Source organism: Bufo gargarizans, chromosome 11 (genome assembly GCF_014858855.1).
Source record: "Bufo gargarizans isolate SCDJY-AF-19 chromosome 11, ASM1485885v1, whole genome shotgun sequence".
NCBI lineage: Eukaryota > Metazoa > Chordata > Amphibia > Anura > Bufonidae > Bufo > Bufo gargarizans.
The window spans coordinates 54,684,964-54,707,350 of NC_058090.1; the positions used below are offsets into that span (position 1 = coordinate 54,684,964).

A 22,387-nucleotide genomic window follows, 5' to 3' on the forward strand; every position below is an offset into this window, starting at 1 on the left:
CCCGTCACTGCCCTAATAAGTGGAGTGTGCAGTGATTCTAAGAGCGACGCCTGTCATCTGCATGTCATACTGACTCACAGTATTATTTTACTACCACAGTAGACTCCCCATGCATGTTACTACAAGGCACAGTGTTCTACACCCCTACAAAGGCGATTCGCTGTGAATAAATTAGGATCGAAGCGAAATCGATTTTTTTAGAAATTCGCCCATCTCTAGTCCGGACATCTTATAGAGGAGTAGATATAAGGCTGCGTGGGCCAGTCACTAGTTGATATCTGTAGCACTTCTGAGTGCAAGGGGTGTGATAGATGCTGATGGATCAGGTTCAGAAGAATGGTACTGAAGGGGTGTTGGGGCAGTGAATAAAGGAGAGTTAGATCAGGGGATGCGATAGGCTAACCTAAACAGATGTGTTTTTAGGGAGTGCTGAAAACTGTGGATGTTGTGAATAAGGCTACTTTCACACTGGCGGTAGACTTTTCCGGCAGGCAAGTCCACTGTGCTGACGGAAGTCCGCTCCGGCCCCGTTCACTATAAAGGGGGCGGAGGCCCAGACGCAGCATGGCAAACATGCCAAGAGGCAGCCGCAATAAAACTACAGGATGCTACGATATTTGCCCGGCCACTTCTCTGCATGTTTGCCGTGCTGCAGCCGGACCTCCGGCCCGCCGCCATTATAGTGAATGGGGCTGGAACGGACTTCCGCCAGCACAGTGGACTTTAACCTAATTGCTTGGGGTAAAGTATTCCAGAGAACCGGTGCAGCTCGGAAGAGGTCTTTGAGATGGGAGTGAGAGGTTCTGATTATGGTGGATTTATAAGTCATTGGCTGAATGGAGAGCTCAGGTAGGATAGTAGACAGACATGAGGGAGGAGATTGGGGGGGCAGCACTGTGGAGAACTTTGTCGGTGAGAATGAGAAGTTTAAATTGAATCCTGTACTAAATTGGCAATCAGTGCAATGACTGGCACAGGGCGGAGGCATCGAACTAGTGCATAGACAGATAGATGACCCTGGCTTCTGCACTCCAGATAGATAAGAGAGGAGACCAATTAGTAATGAGCTACAGTAATGGGAATGGATCAAGGCAATAATGAGAGTTTTTGTTGTTTTCACAGTAAGAAAAGGGCAGATTCTAGAAATGTTTTTAAGGTGCAGGTGGCATGAGAGGGCAAGTGATTGAATATATCTATTTCTCTAAGGTTTTCCTATTTTTAACAACAGGAATATTGCTGTGACTGTGCTATTCTTCCTATCAATAATTGTAGAAAGCATAAAACTGTAGTGTGAACCAGAGCCAAAGAGAGGAGGTCTTGAATTATATTGTCAGTGACATCCACTACTTTTGTTCAAACAGTGGATATCAGGTTTTCTGAAGAGTCCCTCATAGTTTTATTAATTTTTTTTTCTCACTTGGCATAGAATAGAACCCACTTCTCGTCACCAGAATTCAGCACATATACCGTTGAATCATTTGCAGATGGAAAAAATGTTTTGTTATAGACAGCATCTTTGACCCATCAGTTCTTATCACATATCTACTGGCTCTTCACATGCATTATGTGTAGTATCTATAAGATTTATATTGGCTAAAGATTTGCTTTACCCATTATATTTTCATTAAAACTGTAGCATTTTTTTGTCTGCTATAATACCCCTAATGGTGATTCTCCATTATTGAAACTGAGTTTGCAACACTAACCTGGAATATATGGCGTATGAAGGATGATATTACCATATTATACCAGGCGTATTTCATAAAATTGTAGCTCTAGTAACTCTGCCCAAGTTTCTCTGTTTGTCTAAAGTATTTAGCGTAACATTAGTCTTCATTGAACGTGTTCTGCATGTAGACTTTGGGGCTAGCAAAGCATAAACCAATCACAAGAGAAAATTTAAAGGCTTACTTGATCTTCCAGAGCTTGGAGGTTTGTTTGCATAACCTGGACCCCTTTGTGTTCTTATCCTCTTAAATTTCCTGACCTCTTTTCTCAAAGGTTGCCCTAACGTGACACCAGTCTGGTCCCCAATGGTCCATCCAACAAAGTGCTATGGCCGCCACTGTCAATTATTGTCACACTCCTGATTACTGCCACTGATTTGTATGGGTCACTTCTAGGCTTGACTGAATCTACCTTCGGATCATAGATCCGATGTCAATTCCTTCAAATACGAAATATTTTAATACCGTTTCCATACAGCATTAAAATGTACTGGCTCCGTGAAGCCAAAGTTAGTCTTGTCCGAAGTTGCGTGATACTTTGGTGAATTACTGCTGTATTCCTATTTGCGTATTTAAAAACAATTTAGAATAGTAATCCAAAGTGAGCTTCAGTACTGGCTGGTATCTCAGTACCAAAGCCCACTTCGGATTACAAATTTTAAATTGTTTTTCAATACGCAGATATGAATACAGTATGCATGCGACTTCAGGTGAGACTAACTTTGGCTCCACTGAGCCAATACATTTTAATGCTGTATGGAAATGGTATTAAAATCGAGGTATTTGAACAAATCGACTTTGTATCTATGATTAGAAGGTCGCTCAAGCCTAGTCACTTCAATACAATAACCTCATTATAACTTCCACTTAAATGCTGAAATAGAGAGAGCGCCAAGAATTTTTTTATACAAACAACCTTGATATAGATCATGTTGATCTTCATCTTCTTTATAACATAAACTCATAGTTACAACTTAAAAAGTTTGTTTTTACATTCGCTTTTTGCTAGATTCATACTCAATAAGCTGGTAACAAGTTGTCCGATTGCTTGGACCTCCAGAGATCAGCTATAATCTGCTAGAATGATGCACCAACTGCTCAGTTTCCCTGAGAAATAAAGCAATTAAAGAGGTTGTCCCATTAAAATATTCTACATTTTTCAAACTAGCCCCTCAATCTAAATACTTTTGTAATAGTATGTAATTAAAACTTCTGTATTGCCACTGAGCTATTCAATAACCTGTATCTGTATAGCGCCACCTGCTGTTTGTTCTTTTCCTTATTTCGCTGTACACCTTACTGCTCAGTTTAAATACTCAATGCCACCAGCCATATATCCCTGTGGCTGTTACAAGGAAAGAGCCAAAGCAAAAAAGACAGACCCTTGATCTGCCAGTCTGGCAGCAATGAATGGGGAGATCTCTGAATCCATGTGAGGTACAGGGCTGGTTCTAAGTTTGATGTTGATATTTTACTATTGATATTGGTTCTCATTTTGATTTTGAGATTGCCATGTACTATATGATGTCTGATTTTCAGTTTTACATTAATTATGGTTTAACCCATTTAAATGGTGATAATTAAAATAAACAGGATTTCTATGTAATGCTGATCTCCACCTGGATAATTAAGGAAATTTATAAAAAAAAAAAATATAAAAAAAAATGAATTCTGAGTAGTTCTGATTCACACATTTCTTTTCTAATTTTCAAAAAAAAAAAACTAATTGCAGACATATGGACTGATATAATGGGACAGACACGAAAGCAATCAGAAACCTCTATTAGCCTTACAACTGTCAATCTGGATGTTCATCAACAAGAACAAATGATCTGCCAGATTTAATTTAGTTCCACGGTTCTTGCGTTTCTTGTTTATCATCACATTTCTAAATAAAATCTAGTTATTTAGTTAATTAGTGAGCATAATATGATCCTAATTGAAATGAGATCAAAGCAACATGTCAATATGAGATCATGCATGACAATTTTAGAAGCAAAAGGAGGAATGTCTATGGCTCACAGACTTGGCAACAAAAATTCAAATGAAAACACTTAAATGGATAATAGATTGTAAAATGTGTTCTTTAATCTCCAATGGAAATTACAGAAACTGATTGGTGTTCTTTCTTGCCGCACATCTGTAGTGCATGGGCCAAGTTTGTCTCTACCCGACCCATGCTTAGAGTCCCTAGCTTTGTCTGTGGAATCGTTTTTCAGATTTTTAGATAACCTTTAGGTCTAAAAGTTAATATCAAAATAGTAGAGGAAGTAGTTTATTTTACATGGAATAAAATAATTCCTGCAAATAGAACACCATCATCTTGGTAGCTCAAGTTCTAGGTTCAAATGTGACCAAGGACAATATCTCCATTGAGTTTGTATGTTCTCCTCATGTTTGCATGGGCTTCCCCCCGCACTCCGAAGACATACTGATAGGGAACTTAGATTGTGAGCAATAACAATGTCTGTAAAGCGCTGCGGCATATGTATGTGCTATATAAGCACAAGAAATAAATAACATCTAGTGGATCTACCTGTATTTTTCTCTTAGTTCTATGGTCAATTATGCAAAAGATTTTCCCTGCCAGACAAGGTATGGCACTGTTTCGAGGGGAAAAAAACAACCAGTTTTCTAACTCTAGACAGCCCCTTTAAGGCTAGTTTCACACTAGCGTTCGGCTGTCCGCTCGTGAGCTCCGTTTGAAGGGGCTCACGAGCGGACCCGAACGCTTCCGTCCAGCCCTGATGCAGTCTGAATGGATGCGGATCCACTCAGACTGCATCAGTCTGGCGGCGTTCAGCCTCCTCTCCGCTCAGCAGACGGACACCTGAACGCTGCTTGCAGCGTTCGGGTGTCCGCCTGGCCGTGCGGAGGCGTGCGGATCCGTCCAGACTTACAATGTAAGTCAATGGGGACGGATCCGTTTGAAGATGCCACAATATGGCTCAATCTTCAAGCGGATCCGTCCCCCATTGACTTTCAATGTAAAAGTCTGGACGGATCCGCTCAGGCTAATTTCACACTTTTTTTTGCTAATATAATGCAGAAGGATCCGTTCTGAACGGATCCGATCGAACGCTAGTGTGAAAGTAGCCTAAGAGAAAAGGGTTTTGATGCAGGATTTTCACCAAATGAACCTAGCATTTTATTGGATAGCCTGTAGCACCTCAATACATATTCGCCGACATCACTGTCCTCACTATCATTCATCAAGTATTAATTCAAATTGAATATCCAGTTTTTATTAGTAACATACCTTATTGTCCTCTATAGTATGTGAGAAGCAAGCAAATATGGTAATGAGAGATTCTCCAGAGGATCATCTCCAGCCCTTTAAAGACAGAATCACAGAATTTATTCAGAAAGGTAAGCATTTGAGATTTATTAAAACATTGCAACAAAAAGTATGTGTGTGTATGTGTGTGTGTGTGTGTGTGTGTTTGTATGTGTGTATATATATATATATATATATATATATATATATCTTTTATTTACATAGTGCCAAGATATTCTATGGCAATATTGCAGTACCCCAGACCTAGGGGTATCTGCAAAGTTTGGTTTGTTATGTAATGTTAATGTAATGCAGTGCACACTCAGTTTGTCCAGCATGAGCCGCGCGTGGTCTTAGTTAACTATTCTGGCCCAGCCCTCTCTGGAGCTAGTTCCAAAAGACTCCAGTCAGTCTATGTGCAGGGAGGGAAGAGTTAGGGAGCAGCCATGAGAGTTGAAATGTAACCCAGCTTAAAGCATTTCAGACCCTGTTGCTGTAAAGGGGAAACATGATAAGATACCCTATGCACCCCCAGACTAGTGGACACCACAGCCAAATTGTAGTTGTTAGCCACAGATCCTAGTAACACAGAATAAGTAACCAGGGGGTCATTTCTGCAACAAACTGCTTAGCTCATTCTTGACATCTGGGAGGAATTTGGACTGTTCACAGATGACCTCTGGATGTACAACTCCTTTTGTTAATTTAAATTTGGCCTGGTCTTTGACTATCTTACCACCACATGCTGCATTTCCATCACGTGCCTAGCACCCACATGGGCATTAACATCATAGGCCATCCCCGTACTGCCATCAGTCAGGGAGCGCCTAAAAGGAATACAGGGTACCCCTTCTTCACTGCACCAATGCCATGGAGTGACAGTCTATGGGAGTACACTGTGACAAATCATCATCAGTACTACTACCACTCCCATCCTCTGTTCTGGCTCCTCAGGGGATCGCTGAACTATACAACCAGGGGAGGCAATAAACGTAGTAACAAATAGTGAAAACAAATGAAAGTCAAGTGACGTAAATGGAAGTGTATAAATACCCTTCTTAAAAGAACTTACAATCTATAGGGAAGGAAGGGAGTGACATAATATATGCAAAATGTATCCTTCAGATAAACCACATGTATCTGCAATTTTTTATTATTTCCATGTGTGAATCCAGCCTAACAGTTCTTTTTATTTAATCTAGAAGGGACAGGTAACCATTGTAATGACTGGTGAAGTGGCACATAACAGCCTTTAAAATTTATCTGAATCCAACAATATTGACCAATCTTCTTGTAGGCTAATCTCACACATGTTCAGTCCAGAAAACCCATTCCGTGTGATCGCTGTATTTTCCTGGCTAATGTCTTATTCACACGTCTGTGTCAGTGACCAGATGGTCAGTGGCTCATCCATGAAGATGTCTGTGAAGGATCCATCTTTGTCAACGTTTTTTGCATTCCGCGTGCCTTCCGTATTCCACGGACACTTCAGTTGAAAATTATTTCGGGAGCATTTCCTAGCAATGATCAGAGAAACACGACAAACATGGATGCCATCCATGTTATTTCAGTGTCTTTACATGGACCCATAAATTAGAATGGGTGTGATGGATGCGTAAACATGGGCAAAGATAGGGCATGCTTTCATGGTGTAATCTCCGAAGTCTGCATACACACATTAAAATCAGTAGGAATGTGTGCTGTCCGTGGAGACCATGGACAGCGCAAATCTATGATTCTCTAACTCATGAATAAGGTCTAACACTGTTCCTCTAACCTAAACTCACAGCATTATAATGATGCTGTGAACGTCTGCCTGACCGCAGGTCTGCTATACTTGGTCCAGGCAGGAACTCAAAAGCATCATAAGTCATCATGATGCCGTGAGTTTGGGTAAGAGGAGTGGTGTCCGAAAAAAGCAGCTATTCCACAGAGCAGATTTCCTGTATTCAACACACTTGGGTAAAACTAGCCAAAGAGTGATTAGTGTTTGTAGACTAGCAGATTTTCCAAATTATCGGAGCAAAGTCCTCTGAACAGAAATAATATTCGCTAATTAATTCTTTAGCTGCCACAGCCCATGTTATTTAGAACCTAAAAATTCCAGACCATGGGTTCTGTTTCAGACATTGAGTATGTTGTTTCACCAGCTGCTCAGACTAGAGAATTTACACACACACCACATTGATAACCATAACTGTTGACCAGAGTCCAATAATGTTATTATATTGCAAAACCAGACACAGCTATGACTATGGGGAAACATGTCCCGTTGAGCTGCTTGTCCAGATTCTAGGTCACCATCATTTTTGGAGATGTTAGCTTTTTAGTTTGTGTTTGCCTGCATGTTGGAATATTACTAACAGATTCAGGTTTCCTTCCACTCTCGAGTTTTTTTTTTTTTTTTTAATCTCTGGCATATACTTCCTTCTCGAGTGGTTGCCACTCCGCTGCCTTCCCAAACCTTTACAGATTTGTAATTCATCCCGTTCCTCTTCTGAGGTTATTTTATTGGAATCATATTGTTAAAACATGTTCTGGCCGTGTTGCAACTTACACATAAATAGCATTTGAAGTGTGCTGTGTGAGGGAGATCTTCTTGGACAGATGGCATGCAAGTGGAGAAGACACTGATCTTTACAGTTGTGAAACATGCCGATCATGCTCAGGCACCTTGTAACAGTTCCTTAGAAGTTACTCAAGAACCTGTTCATGAGCTTCCAGGTCCTGTTATATAACAGAAGTGGCTTGTTTTGTTGAGCTTTTGACACACTTGCCAGAAAATTGTCCTGAAATAAGAGACAGTTTTATAATGTAAAGGGGTTGCCTCATGCAAATTAGCATTTATTATGTAGAGGAAATTAATACAAGGCACTTACTAATGTATTATGATTGTTCGTATTGCTTCCTTTGCTGGTTGGATTCATTTTTCCATCACTTTATACACTGCTTTTTTCCATGGTTAAGACCACACTACAATGCAAACAGTATGCTTGCACACTATAGGAAAAAACACAAGTCCATGTGTGCTCCCAAGGTCCCGGCCACCAGAGAAGCTGGCATTTTATTTTCCCTATAGAGTACAAGCACGACCACCACTGATGGATTGCAGGGTGATCGTAACAATGGAAATGAGTAGTGCATAATGTGATGGAGAAATGAATTCAGCCAGCAAAGGAAGCAATATGGATAATAAGTTAGGAAACGGCTTGTATTAACCTCCTCTACATGATCAATGCTATTTGCTGAAGTGAGACAATCCTTTTAAAATCTATGTGCACATTTGAGGGAATTACTGATTTAATTTTAAGCTGAAGCTGAATTATTTTTTCAGTTGGTCTTTATTAAAAATTTTCAGCCGTTTCTAAGAAACCGCGGTTAAAAATCAGTCTGTTTTCAAGCTGTCGTAGTCTGTTTTCTTTGAATCCCATTTTCTCATAAATTGAGCTGTAATGAGGTCAAGAGATCAGAGATGAGAGCCACACAGGAACCTTCAGATGATGGGATTCAAAGAAAACAGACTGTGACAGCTTGCAAATAATGTATCTCCAAAACTGCTGAATATTTTTAATAAAGACCAATTGAAAAAAAAATAATTTTTGTCCACAATGAATGGAATACAATAATTAATAAAATTGCCCCAAGGGTGTCCATAGCATTTAAAGGTGCTGTCTAGTACAAATCTAATTTTCAATATGCCTTATTATAGAATTCTGAGTAAAAAGAGAAAAATAAATAGGAGAATGACTACAAAAGAACAGCTCAACATGGCACATGGCACTTCTATGCTTTACATAGACAGCCCATTGATTGTAATGGAAGCTGTATAATGCTTAAATTTCCTTCAGTTCCACCACACGGAAAATTAACACTTGCTGCCAGGTGCCCCTGCAGTTTAAAGCCGATTGTCCAAAACAGACCAACATCTTAAAATATGGTCTAATCTGCTGAGGGTGATGTTCAAACAGTAACAGGAATGCAATACTCACCCTATGGATCCCTGCTGATCACATACTAATCCTGCCCACACCCCTGCCACACTCTGCCTTGGTTGCAGCAAAACGAGAAAGCAGAAAGTAGTGGGGATCAGGCAGTGGCAGTAGAGAGCCATGCTTTTCTTGTTTGAACTCAGCCCTCAGCAATTGAGACCATAATTTTGGTTTCTAATGGAAAACCCCTTTTAAAGGCTATGTACACCTTTTATGGGCATTTTTTTATTGCATTGCACTCATTTTGATCTAAAAATCATTTTTTAAATTGGTCTTTATTAAAAATAAATATGTAGCCCTTTTTTTATACATAGCTGAGATGCTGTAGTAGCAGCCCTTAGATTTTCTCTCTTTTCCGTCAGTTGGGCAGTTGCCGAGCTCCTTATTTCTGCTGTCTGACATTATAAACACTCATTATAGCTCATTTTTTATCTTACTGATAAGAATGTGGCTTAAATAAGTGTTTATGACCTCTCAGTAATTTAGAGATAATTTTTGTTAGATGACCGGCACTAAGTCAAATTGTAATAAAAGAAAAAAAAGGGGAAGGTTATTCCAATCCTTTAGGGGTGGTGAAATATAATGGGTGCCGACAGTGGTGGGAAAAATGAGTGAAGTTACCAGTCACACAGTTAGTAAAAGAGTTAGCCATTTGTGACAGAATGGCTCAATATTTTTAATAAAGATCAATTTTAAAAAATGATTTTAGCCCAAAATGAGTAAAATGCAATCATTAAAAAAAATTGCCTCTGAAGATGTACATAGCCTTCGAAGGACTTTTATCATGAATAATTATGGTAATATTCTAAAACTAGATGGAGAAAAAAATCTACAGTAACACCAGAATGTATATAATTTTTTAAAGTTACTTGATAACAATCTTGTGGAAAAATTATTTGGGTGATTTCATGGGCAGACTGGATAGACTCTAGTGATTATAAGTCATGTCAATAAGATTGCAAGTACAATTGGACCAGATGGAGAATTGGCCATAAAGCTTCATTAAGCACAGACAAAATGTATATATTTGGTTATTGCGTTATCTTGTCCCTTTTCAAAATCTTTCAAAGTGTTATGATACAGATACACTATAAACCGCCAGGTAAGTATTGTTGACATTAGGGAATGTAGGGTCACCTCTGTATAGCTCTTTCTCTCTGTATCTACTCTCTCATGCTATGTGACTTGGGTATAAGAAGAGTAAAGTACACCAGGACTCTTGGTTCTCTCTCACTGGCAACCACCTTACTGGCTTTCCAAGCAACGTCAAAAGCCAGCATTAAGAAAATATGATGCTATCCATCTGGTAGTTGGCGCCGACCAAATATTTAATAGCTGATGGCTGGAGCCTGATGCCAATAAGTTGAGGATTTTTTTTTTATGATCACTTTGAGCAGAACAGAAATAATTACACATAGGACATGAGTACAGGAAGTGCCAGTATTTTCATGTTAACGTTCTTCCAAATTTTCTTGAAAAACGAAATAATTTATAAGTAGCCAATCTTTCATTTCTATGCTCTCGTTAGGCGGTTTGCCACAGTGCATAGTGCGGTGTCCATATCAAGTAAAGCAGTACCTACAGTGTCATACTTTACCCTTACCATTTGTTGCCCACAGTGTGAGACCATACCAGGCAAAACTGTGGTTTGTATCCAATACAATCTATGGCTAAAATTACATTTGAAAGTCAGGCTGAGTAAAGAAGTCTGAGCTTTGTACATGTGGCTGCTGCTTCTGTGCACTCTATAATGATAACCCTACCATTAAAAAAAAAAGTACATTTTTGGTCTTGCCAGAAAACAAGCTACTTCATTTCAGGGACTAAAAACATTCCTTTTGGCAAACTGTAGCCAAGATGTCGGATGTTTTTTTTTCCCATTATTATTCGCTTTTTCTCAGCTGTAAAAAGCACTCATACAACACCAGCATACACAGCCTCTTCCATTTTAGTCAGAGGCAAGAGCATAGCTATAGAGGAGCAGAGGTAGCAGTCGCTACCAGGCCCAGGAGCCTGATGGGCCCCTAAGACTCTTGTGAAGAATAAGAAGACACCAGTAGTATAGCAAGTGTATGCTGGTCAAGTTACACCTCTGGCTGGAGGGAAGAGGATAGCTCAAGAATTTGGCATGGGAGGGGTGCCATTTCAATTTTTGCCTCAGGCAGCATGAAGGCTAGGTGCTCCCCTACCCCTGGCCACAAAGCCCTGAAGGAAGGGGGGGGCCCAAACAAAACTTTTGCACCAGGACCCTTGAGCCGTTAGTTTCCCCTCTGGTCAGAGGTTTCTTGTGACCCCCCAACAAAATGGTCACTGAGCAGCGCTATTGAGTCACTTGGAAATTTGTATTGAAAGTGATTGAAGTACTTACCTCTGTTGCCGATTCCAAAGTGGCTCATGACAGTTTTGCTAGGGAATATTTAGTCACTTTTTTGCCAGGAAACAGAAAACTTCCAACTTTCCAACTACAGGGTTAGGCCCCATACACACAACCATATTTCTTGTCTGCATGCAAGCTGTATTTTTGGTTGATCAGATGCAGAACCATTCATTTTAATGGAGCTGCAAAAGATTCGGATAACACCCCTTGTGCTGTCCGCATCTGTACGTCCATTCCACGGCCGCGCAAAAAAATAAATAAAAATAGAGCATGCCCTATTCTTGTCCATTTTACAGAGAAGAACAGGACCTCTGGAAGGGGTAATGCATGATGCACGTGGCTGGTATTGTATTTTGCGTGTCCGCTTTTCTAGTATTTTGGCTGTTGAAGTATTTTGCTTGAGTTGCCAGATGTTACTTTGAAGTTAATGGATTTTATAAAATGAATCCCAACCATGCAATTTTCCACCTGCTATAGTGGTGGTGTGAATCTTCCTGCAACAGTGCAAAGAATGAGTCAATCATTGATTTTATAATCTGCGGTTTTGCTTTTTTTTTTTCAGCCAAAGATGAACATAAAACTGAAGGAAATAATCTAAGCAAAGCACAAATCAGGTAAACTTTTATACTTTTTCTTGTACAACTCAATTTACAGTTCCCTGTCCGATCGATAAAAATGAATGTGCTCTTCTTGAGGCATCTCATCTAAAAACTGCAATTCAGATAATATGTACACATGGATGGAGGGGGCTGGATTTTCATCAAGACTGGTATTTTATGTCAGTGTTGATCTAGTTTATATTGGAGGCGCAGGTCTCTTAATATATTAGGCATAACTCTGTCCCTTTGTGTGTCAAATCATAGGTGACGTAGACTTCAGTTATAATTTGTACCAGTTTCTGGCGTAAATTATAGTAAATGTGTTGGGACTGTGGTCTGTAAAAAAAAAATTAAGTTACTCCATGTGCATTCTGTTTCCGTTTATCCGCATGTCTGTTCCGCAAAAAAATAAAACTTGTCCTAATATTGTCCGCATAACGGACAAGGATAGGACTATTCTATTAGGGGCCGGCTGTTCCATTCTGCAAAATATGCAATGCACACGGACGCCATTCGTATTTTTTCCAGATCTGCGTTTTGCAGACTGCAAAATACATAAGGCCATGTGCATGAGCCCTAAGGCCTCCTGCAAACAGTTTTTTTTTTTTCCGTTTACATTCCGTTGCCTTCCGTTTCGGTATTTCTGTCCCGTTCAAACATAGAACATGTCCTATTATTCCCTGCAAATAATGATCCGTGGCTCCTTTCAAGTCAGTGGTTCCGCAAAAAAACTGAATGCATACCTATGACTTCCGTATCCGTTCCGTTTTTGCGGAACCATCTATTGAAAATTTTATGCCCAGCCCAATTTTTTTATGTACTTACTATTTAAACATTATTGTATGCTTCCGTTTACGTTTGTGATCCGCAAACAACGGATCACAAATGGAAACCAAGTAGAAAAATGGAACGGAAGCGGAACGAAAACACTACTGAAACAAAAAACGGATCTGTTAAAAACGGACCGCAAAACCATACGGTCGTGTGCAGGAGGCCTAAGAGAAAGAAAATTGCAAAAAGAATTGTGCCTGTGATTGCTTGTTACTTTTATGCACATATTGGGAATCACACTGTATAAAGCCTTGCTTTATGGTTTGTACACAATTACGACAATGGGGTTAAACTTGAAGGGTTGTACGGGTTCAGACTTTATTGTTCAAGGGATTGGATGGATATTGTGTCCATCAGGAGTTTTTTTTTGTTGACAACTCTTCTTCTCACTCACAGCTTTGAAGAAACCATTGGATTTTTTGGAGCCAAGCCAAGGTCTGGTGAGAAGGAAGTCAATCCCAATTCCTTCTTCGTGGTGTGGTACGAATTCAGCACCGACTTCAAGGCTGTGTGGAAACGAGAGAGCAAAGTTTTCTCCACAGAAAGGTACGTTTCCAATCAAGGCCCTTCCTTGCATTACTCAGCATCTGCGCTGCCCAAATTATACTCGCTCGTTCCACAGGCGCCTTTGTTTTCTTTTCGGATCAAATGGACATCAAGGGAAGGTGATTTCCCCCCCAGGGCTCCAGAGGGAACCCGCCAGCGGCCGCCTGTCCTCACGAAAAGATAAACACGCCAGATCCGATAAGTTACACTTTTCTTTACCGCTTCCAATTACTTGCTAGTAAAATGAAAGGAGACCTCTGCTAATTTGGAACAGATTCCCCCGCCATCTCGGTTGCTTTTTTTCCTCTTATCTTTTTTTTTTTTTTCTCATTTTCTCTGGTGTCTGACTTAAAATAAAGCTGATGTTGGTCCCCAACAGTCAAACTCCAGAAACTCCTGTCTTTGCGAATGGACAGAACAAGCCGTATGTTTGTTTTTTCAGTAGTAGCAGGTCAGAGTCTGATCAATGTTTGGCCATCTTGGGATTTGTCATTCTGTGGCCTGAGCAGACTTGAGTGTAGGTTAGGAACATAAGAAGTAACAGATTTCCCATTACACTAAGCACAGCGCTATCATCGCTGTGTGTTTTTGGAATTGAATGCAGGTATATGGCCATATCTGTTAAACTATTTATTTTATTACAGCAATTATAGAGCTGGAATCTTCCATAGGTAAAAAAAATGATATGCAGTATGTAAGGATAATACAATATACCACTCAAGTGAAGTAAATAAACCAGTTAAACCTATTGGTGCTAATATCAAGAGCCTTTACTCAGGCCATTGGAAGCTGCATGGGGACCGAACAATGGTTATTACTTCATTGATCCTCAATGCACTTTATGTTAACAGCACATCCCCTGTTTATAATAGCGAGCATTTTTATACTCCCATAAAAGACCCGATCATCCAACAAATGAAGTGATGATCAGCCCATGTAAAAAACCTTTAACTTTTCACACAACTTTGCATAAATCAACAGTACAAGCGACTGTAAGAAACCTGTTAATATATCTTATCAGAAAGAAATGCTGTTTCTCAAGGCCCCCTCCCCCCTTAATTTTCTAAAATGACTTTGTCATCAGAAATCTGTCTTGGCGAGAGTAGCACAGCTGTCTGTTCACTGAAGATCCCGATTGCATTATCCCATACAAGTTTATGGAAAGGAGAGAGCAGGAGCTAAGTGAGAATCCATGACAGACACCAAAGAGTCTGCTGTAGATAAATAGCAAGTTTTTATTTCCGCCTAAGTGCTATATTCATATCCTTTCAGGTCAGTACTTCTCGAAGTCCTCCATGATCCAGATACTGCTTCAGAATGAGATGGAGAATGTTAGGAAGCAGATTATCCTCTACTTTCTGGCTGCACTGGATGAAAACTTGTCTCCACCAACCAGAAATGAGAGAACTGCAGACTAAAGATCTATCATACAGAGGAGAAAAGTGTAAAAATGCCAGATACAAGTCATGTAATGGCCAGAAACTGTTATTCCTCATGTACACACACTGTACTTTTGACTAATGAAAAGTATGCTTAAAGGTTAGGTACTATATGCTTTAAGGCTGAATGCACACGACCGTGGTATCATGGACGTGAGCGGTCCGTGGTATCCCAGCCTGGCATCCTGCTGAGAGCAGGAGCGCACGGCATCATTGGTTGCTATGACGCCGTGCGCTTTGTGCTGCCACTGCAGTACAGTAATGCACCCGTATAGATCATACGGGTGTATTACTGTACTGCAGCGACGGCAAGAAGCGCACGGCATCATAGCAACCAATGACGCTGTGTGCGCTCCTGCTCTCAGCAGGATGCCAGGCCGAGATACTACGGATCGCTCACATCCGTGTTCCACGGTCGTGTGCATTCGGCCTAAGACTAATTTCATGTGTGTCACAGCTGCATTTCCTAGACCGAACACTGCTCCTCTGACCTGAACTCAGAGCATCATAATGATTTATGATGCTGAGAGTTCCTGCCTGACTGTGGATCTACTGTACTGTGCTTATGGCGTTGAGTGCTGCACAGTAGACCCACAGTTGGGCAGAAAATCACTATGATGCTGTGAGTTCAGGTCAGAGGAGCAGTGTTCGATCTGGGAAATTGGCTGTCAAAGGGAACATGTATCCAGGACCTAACATGCTCTTCTGGAATTAGCCTGAGACCCATATATCTCATCTACCATATGAATACTATTATTATAGGTTAATTGAATTCAGAATTAGATCACAGAATATATGATAACCTTTCTCATTATAGACTTTGTCCAAGTCTTCAGTCTGGAATCTAGCACTGAAAGCAAGATGTTGCAACTCTATATGCTACATTATTCCCAGTGTCTACAGAGTGTAATGATGGGTTGTTCCGTGACACATGACCACAACAGCCAGTAGTAGCAACCACAATGACGACAGAAAATAATGGGGATAGCCTCTTGGAGAGTACCACCCAAAATCGCTTTGAAGAACAGTCTTCTAGGAGGCAGCCATCTAATACAAAGATGGCCAGTATGCTTCAAATATGTTGGAATTGAAAATCTAATAAGGGTATCTGGTTTGTTTAAAAAAAAAAAGAAGTTTAAAGTGGCGGTCCTATATCTTTATTTCTCTAGGATTACCCTGTGGTATTTCACCTTAGTACCACTTGCCTATTGAACCTACCTTTGGGCCTGGACAGTGCTTTAAATATACATTCAGTTCAGAGGCATACACTAACCAGAAGCTCCTGGGCCCAGTGCAGAAATCTGTAGTAGAACCCCACCTACCATGTGCCATTTTAAACTGGTGCCTTCTAATGTGGCTTCCCTCAGGCACAAGGGCCCAGGTGCAACTACTACTTGTGAACCCCACTATAGCTACTTTTGTAAAATGTCTAATGTACAACAAGACCCTATGAAGCACTACAATGCTGTTCCTCTTCAGGTCTTAGTTCGTACATCTCATCTCTAGGCTAATGAAAACATCTGAAAAAATCGAGAGGGTTCACTTGAAAGGATTCGTTTTTTTAAATCCAGTGCTCACCCCTTGCCAAGATGACTAGACAACATTAAGTATAACTTGGCTTTCTTTGCCCCTTTATCCACCAAGCTATAGAGCTACAGTGAAAAAACTTGCCTTTCTATAAAGCACCACTGCTTAACACCTAGGTGGCCACCCTCCAGCATCATGACCATGTATTAGTTATATCATTATATAGCGCTAATAAAAAGTGTGCTGATTTCTGCATGCTGTTCACTCCCCTGTCCCCATGCTTCTTTCCTTTAATGTTGTCTGAATGTCTTGTTCCACCATAAACCTGGGAACTAAGCAGCATGGGGCTCCGTGGCATTTATTTTATTGACTTGAATAAATCAATTAAGAGATTTAAGCAGTGTAACTCAGTGTGGTGGGAAAAGGGTAACCAGATGCATGTAATACTTTGGAGTTGAATCTGTAGCCTCCTGTGGGACATCTAAAGGTTTAGCGGGGGAGTGGGGGATGTTTTTTTAAAGTGGCAACACACTTAATGCAGACATTTCCAGATGATTTTGCATAACACTTCTACTTCTTGCCTAGATTGTATTTGCTTTATGCCTTTTTTATTTCCTATTCATATTCCTATCTATTTTCTTTTATAAAAATGAACAACAATTCAAGCAGAGTTTAAAATGGCCAGACTTAAGGGAATGTTCACAACTGCGTTGGAGGTAGCATGCCGGACCTTTTTCTCAGATAAAAAAAAATGTTCTCCCAAACAGAAACCAAATGGATCGTATTATAGCCAATGCAATCTGTTAGGCTCCGTTCCTGTCAGTTATGTGCCGAATCCGGCACTTCGGTTATTTTCATTCTTCTGCTCTTATAATGGAGCAGAAGAACAGAAATAGAGAGCACTGATGTGATAGCGCCCTTAGCTTTGGTGAGCCCTCTTCTCTAATACTTCACAATATTGCATTTGTCTTATGTGGATTTGTCTTATGTAGAGAAAAAAAAAAAGCTATTTCAGTTATCGAGAATACTAAATAACACAACAGAAATGTTGATGTGCAACTGGGAAAAGGTGAATATGTGATATTCCTTGCAGGGTTCTGCTGCAGACATTGTATAGGCAAAACACAAACTACTATAAACTGTATTCTGCTGGACGGATGGCTAGAAAGTTGGGGTAGGAGAAGGTGTCTTCATAATGTGCCTCTCCTTCCTTGATTCCTAAAGTGCAACATGATGGTTGTGGGATGGGGAGTCATTAATTCATCATTTCTCTTCTGTGCAAATGCCTAGAGTTCTCATCTATAATACATACTAAGCATATTCTTTCACCCAGGGGTGCACCTAGCCTTTCTGCTGCATGAGGCGAAAACTGTAACTGCCCCCCTGCCATTCCCAATACCCATTTCTTAACCTAACCCCATCCATTCAGCCCATGGCCCTTCGGCTGCCCCCCTCTTAACCCTACCTGGTGCTGTCTGAGGTGATCGCCTCACCTGGCCTCATTGGTGGTGCACTCCTGCTTCCACCCCCTCCATGCAGGTACAGTTCTTAATGCAAGGGAATTTTCCAAACCTACTTATTTGTAGTGGAGTCCACCATCTTCTGCTACTCTCCTTGCCCCATCCCTCACTTCCCTCAGGATTTCTTTTTAAATCCATTATTTGCACCCCCCTTTTAACAGTGCCTTAAGCAACTGCCTTCTATGCCTCTACTTCATCTTGCCCCTTTTCGAAAATGGTGTGGAAATAATTTTTCAGGCTGTCGGCCAATTTTATTTGTGGATTATTAGATCACTCCCAGTAATAAAGGATGGTTTTAATAATAGTAATACAAGATGTTATGTATAGTGTGTTGTGTGATACGTAGTAGTAAATGGTTTGTGTACGTGGCATGAAGATTGTGCCTCTTGGACATCAGCATTTTCCACCCCACCTGAGGTGTACTTACTACTGTATAGGACTAGCATGTGTCCTTACCACTGACTATTTGCTAACTTTGTACACTTCTGGTTCTAGATGCAGAAAAATTGACTACTGGTCATAGGAAAGTGCATTTTCATTTGAACTAGGATTTTTCTTTTTTCATAATTTTTTTTAAATCACCTTTTATCTTTTCAGGCTTCGTCTGGCTCAGGAGTCTGTGACTAAATTGACTGCAGAAAAGAAAGTGGAAACTAAAAAGATTAACCCAGCGGCCAGTCTGGTAAATATTACCTGTTGTAAAGACTTGACATTATTAATTTGAATTTCGTCTGCAAGATGTAGAACATTTTACAGATTTACAAATTTAGAAAGCAAGAACACCAGATCTTTTATTGTACAATGAAAAGAAAAAGTTAAAAACCTATTACTTTAAAACTTGAAATGAAGGGTCTGCCTTTAGTCTAGCTGCACCTTCAGTGTGACCTGCAATTTGGACTAAACCTATATGGACGCCACTGATCGTAACCAGATTATAGAGGCGTCAAAACCTTTATGAACTTAACCTAAGAAATCTCTATGAAATCTTAACCTGTGTAGATTTATTTATTTTTTACAATGTAGGGAGAGCTCAGTGTAGACTGTTTTTAAAATGGTAGTCTATATAATAAATCCATACAGGATAAGCTCCCCATGTGGCAGCAGAAGGCAACATCATTAAAGGGCAACTAAACCCAGAATCCTAAAGCTTCAAAATGTAACATAATCTTCTTATGTGTCTGTTATTTGCTTTTATTCAATTATCACAATTGCAGACCATGAAAAATGCAATAGAAACGCAGTGCATTGTTCTCTCAGGCTGCAGCCATGTTTATTCCCCTCCTTCTCTCTTCTCTGAGGCTAGCGCATGAGCCCCTAACTATATAGCTATAGCTAATTAAAACTTTGTACCAGGTGATCGGAAGCCTAGCTACCACATATAAGTGAATTGATTCTGAACAAGTCGAATTCGTCTTAGATTTTTCCAAAAATTTGGTTCAAATGTGAATTCAAGTTTTTGCCGTTTCGATTCAGGTGAATTTCTCACAATGGCGTCAACCATTATTCAGATTCAAAGACAGGAAAGATAAAGTAGGAGAATCACAAGACCTCAGGCAGTGTCTGTGTATACATATCTGCAGGCATTTGCTGCCAAAAGGCAAACTTTTTTTCTTTTCTTTTTTATACCGAAAAATCCTACATTGCAGTTTGCTTTTAAAAATGGTGTTTATCACCAGCAGCCATGCATTTACCCATAACCATATACATTGCTTTTACTTTAAGATTGCTAATGCTGGCTTGGCATTAAAGAGCTTGAAATTAGTTGCATATGGTCCTTAGAGACCCCAGAAGGTCATCCACAACTATTCAGGGCAATTGGAGCACTTTCGATTTGGGTCTAATTTGGAAATGATTTGTCTGAATCAAATCCAACCTGAATTTCAAGAAATTTACTCCTCGCTGCCAGCTATGAAACCTGCAAGGCAAAACAATCTCCAGACATTTGACTGTGCCATCCCAAAATCTATATAATGCAATGACCAACTATAGATGTCTGTAAAACATGTCCCAGCTTCCATGCAATCACTCTTGAAAACGACTGCACAGTATTTTACGTTATCACAGGTTGCACATTTATATAAGAAACAATTAAACAAATCATATTGATTCTTTGAGGCTTGAGTCTGCTAACTTAAATTGATGCCCCAGTCCAGTGGATATCCCCAGACTTGTATAAACCATCGAAGTATTGGCTGAAATGTGTCTTCGTGCACAGACAGAATCTGATCCAGCTTGTACAGAGAGAAAGACGTCATTAGACAGCCTTAACGAGGAGATGTCTCTGTGTTATGTCTGCTGCCGCAGCCAGTCTGAAAGGCAAGGATGCGATTAGGAGGTGGCTCGAAACCACTTTCACTAAGGTGCGAGGAACCATGTCAAGTCTGTAACCTATTAGAGAAAAAACTTGACCAACTCTTTGTATTTTCGGAGTCTGGTGACAATGACCTCTGTCAAGCAGGTGATGAGTTTAAGAGGTTCAATAGTAAATAAAATCAGAAAGATCTTTCGAGTCTCATTATTATATGTGCCAAAAGATGAAAAAACATTTTTTTTCCCTTCGCAAATTACAGAAAGAAAAACTACGGCAGAAAGAAGCAAGTGTCACCAACAACTGAGCTATGACCATATGTGTCAATCGCCGATATAATGAGATGCCATGTTGGAAGCTCACAACCTGCCTGACAAAACTGAGACGAATCCCTCCCGAAGCTAAGACCTCTACTTTTATACAGACCTACCGTATATATGTAAATAGACATCAGTCGTTAACATGGCCCCTGTCAAGTGTAGGGGCCCTATATAGCTCATGTGTATAAACTCCCAGTGGGGGAGAAAGAGAAAGCTTTAAATAGGCAAATAGGTTTAGTAAAATAATCTGGACTGTTTGTAATCCCATATGAAGGATTAAACCTATTTGCTATAAATTGTTTTAATTCTGTTCTTTTTTTTAATGTGCATATGTATATTCTTGTATAGAATATTTGAGATAAATATATAAATCTAAATCTATTTATGTATGTAAGCAGGATAATATCTGTTAATAAATGCTCTCCGTGTGTTCAATATATAGTTGAGTTGTACAGACTTTGCCAGATGACTGCTCTGTAGCTGGTTCATGAAGGTTGCAGCCAAGTATATATGTGTTTTGTTTCTGTTCTTCTTTACCCTCAATATTCATTGAGCAGCTAAAAATCTTGCACTACATTAATGTTATGTTTTATGTTGCTTTTATATTCGTACATATGCAGATGTAGGGAGGTTTAGTGACCTGCCTGTGGACGGGAGGATATGTGGCATCAATGAGGTGGCTCTTCATGGCACACAAAGATACATTGAACCCCACTGTTGTGCACTATTTGCCCTTTTTGAATGACCTTCCCCAAGTTGCATTCATTCAGTTTGGATTGTCTTATTGCTTTTTCTTAAAGTACAATATGGAATATTCCACCAAACCTGACTAATCCTACTCTAACCAAAAGGGTGAAAGTTAGCGGCAATGTCCACTGTGTCTTCAAGAATAAGTCAAAGTTGTCAAAAACCAACTGCGGTATTGTACATTCTCATTAGTAGAGAACTCGCTGCTGTCCACTTTCTCAAAAATGTATGAATGCAGCCCCTTGACATGTTTCAGAAAAACCACATGCAGCCTCTTTAGGACCTTCTGGCTGCACCGAAACATGTCGCGGGGGCTGTATTTATAAATCTATAACTGAGAGACTATGTCTTTATAAGATGGTAAGAAATTGAGCAGCATCACTCGTGTATGTGGTTTGTGGCAACTTTTAGTTATCCTTGATGACACAGTGGGCACAGCCACTAACACTTTTGCTTGTACCCTCTTTATTAGTTTAGGATTTCTGAGGGTTTTAAAGAGAATTAAAGGCTATGAACACCTTCGGGGGCATATTTTATTATTGCATTTTACTCATTTTGGGAATTAAAAAACAAACAAAAATGCATTGTTTTCAATTGGTCTTCATTAAACATTTTCAGCAGTTTTTGTCATTAAGGGTGAAGTTTTTAAAAAAATGTCTAAGACTTTAATACTGATGACCTATCCTCAGATTATTATAGGTCATCATTATCTGATCAGTGGGGGTCTTTGAGAAGGCACCAGCACTGTGAGCGCTGCGGCCTTCTCCGTGCTTACCAAGCACAGCGCTGTACATTTGTATAGCGGCTGTGCTTGGTATTGCAGCTCAGCCACATTTACCTCTATGGCGCTGAGCTGCGCCTAGGCCACGTGACCTATGAATGTGTCCTCACTGGCCCAGGGAAGGCTGAGAAAAGGCCAGGCGAGCACCACTGCCTTCTAAAACAGCTGATCAGTGGGGGTCACAGGTGTCGGACTCCCACCAATCCGATACTGATGACCTATCCAGAGGATAGGTCATCTGTATTAAAATCTCAGAAAACCCCAATAACCTAGCTGTGGGCATCTTACTTTAACCTTCACTTTGAGCCGTCACCTGATGCCTAAACTCTTGGCAGCTCATAAACACTTATTTAAGCCATATTCTTATCAGTTTGATAAAGATTTTGCTATAGTGAGTGT

At 40.1% G+C, this 22,387-nt stretch overlaps 1 protein-coding gene across 2 annotated transcripts in view; it reads left to right on the forward strand.

Annotated features, from left to right (window-relative positions):
* The window catches only part of FMN1 (formin 1), a 222,414-nt gene extending 200,595 nt beyond the window's left edge, over positions 1 to 21,819 (forward strand). For both annotated transcript variants that reach the window (XM_044271832.1, XM_044271831.1), the window contains exons 14-18: positions 5,004 to 5,096; positions 11,933 to 11,984; positions 13,197 to 13,346; positions 18,430 to 18,514; positions 20,403 to 21,819. In XM_044271832.1, coding sequence (XP_044127767.1) covers positions 5,004 to 5,096; positions 11,933 to 11,984; positions 13,197 to 13,346; positions 18,430 to 18,514; positions 20,403 to 20,447 — 425 coding nt within the window. In that variant the 3' untranslated portion in view covers positions 20,448 to 21,819. The remainder of the gene's footprint in view (positions 1 to 5,003; positions 5,097 to 11,932; positions 11,985 to 13,196; positions 13,347 to 18,429; positions 18,515 to 20,402) is intronic.
* Positions 21,820 to 22,387: the final 568 nt, after the last annotated feature.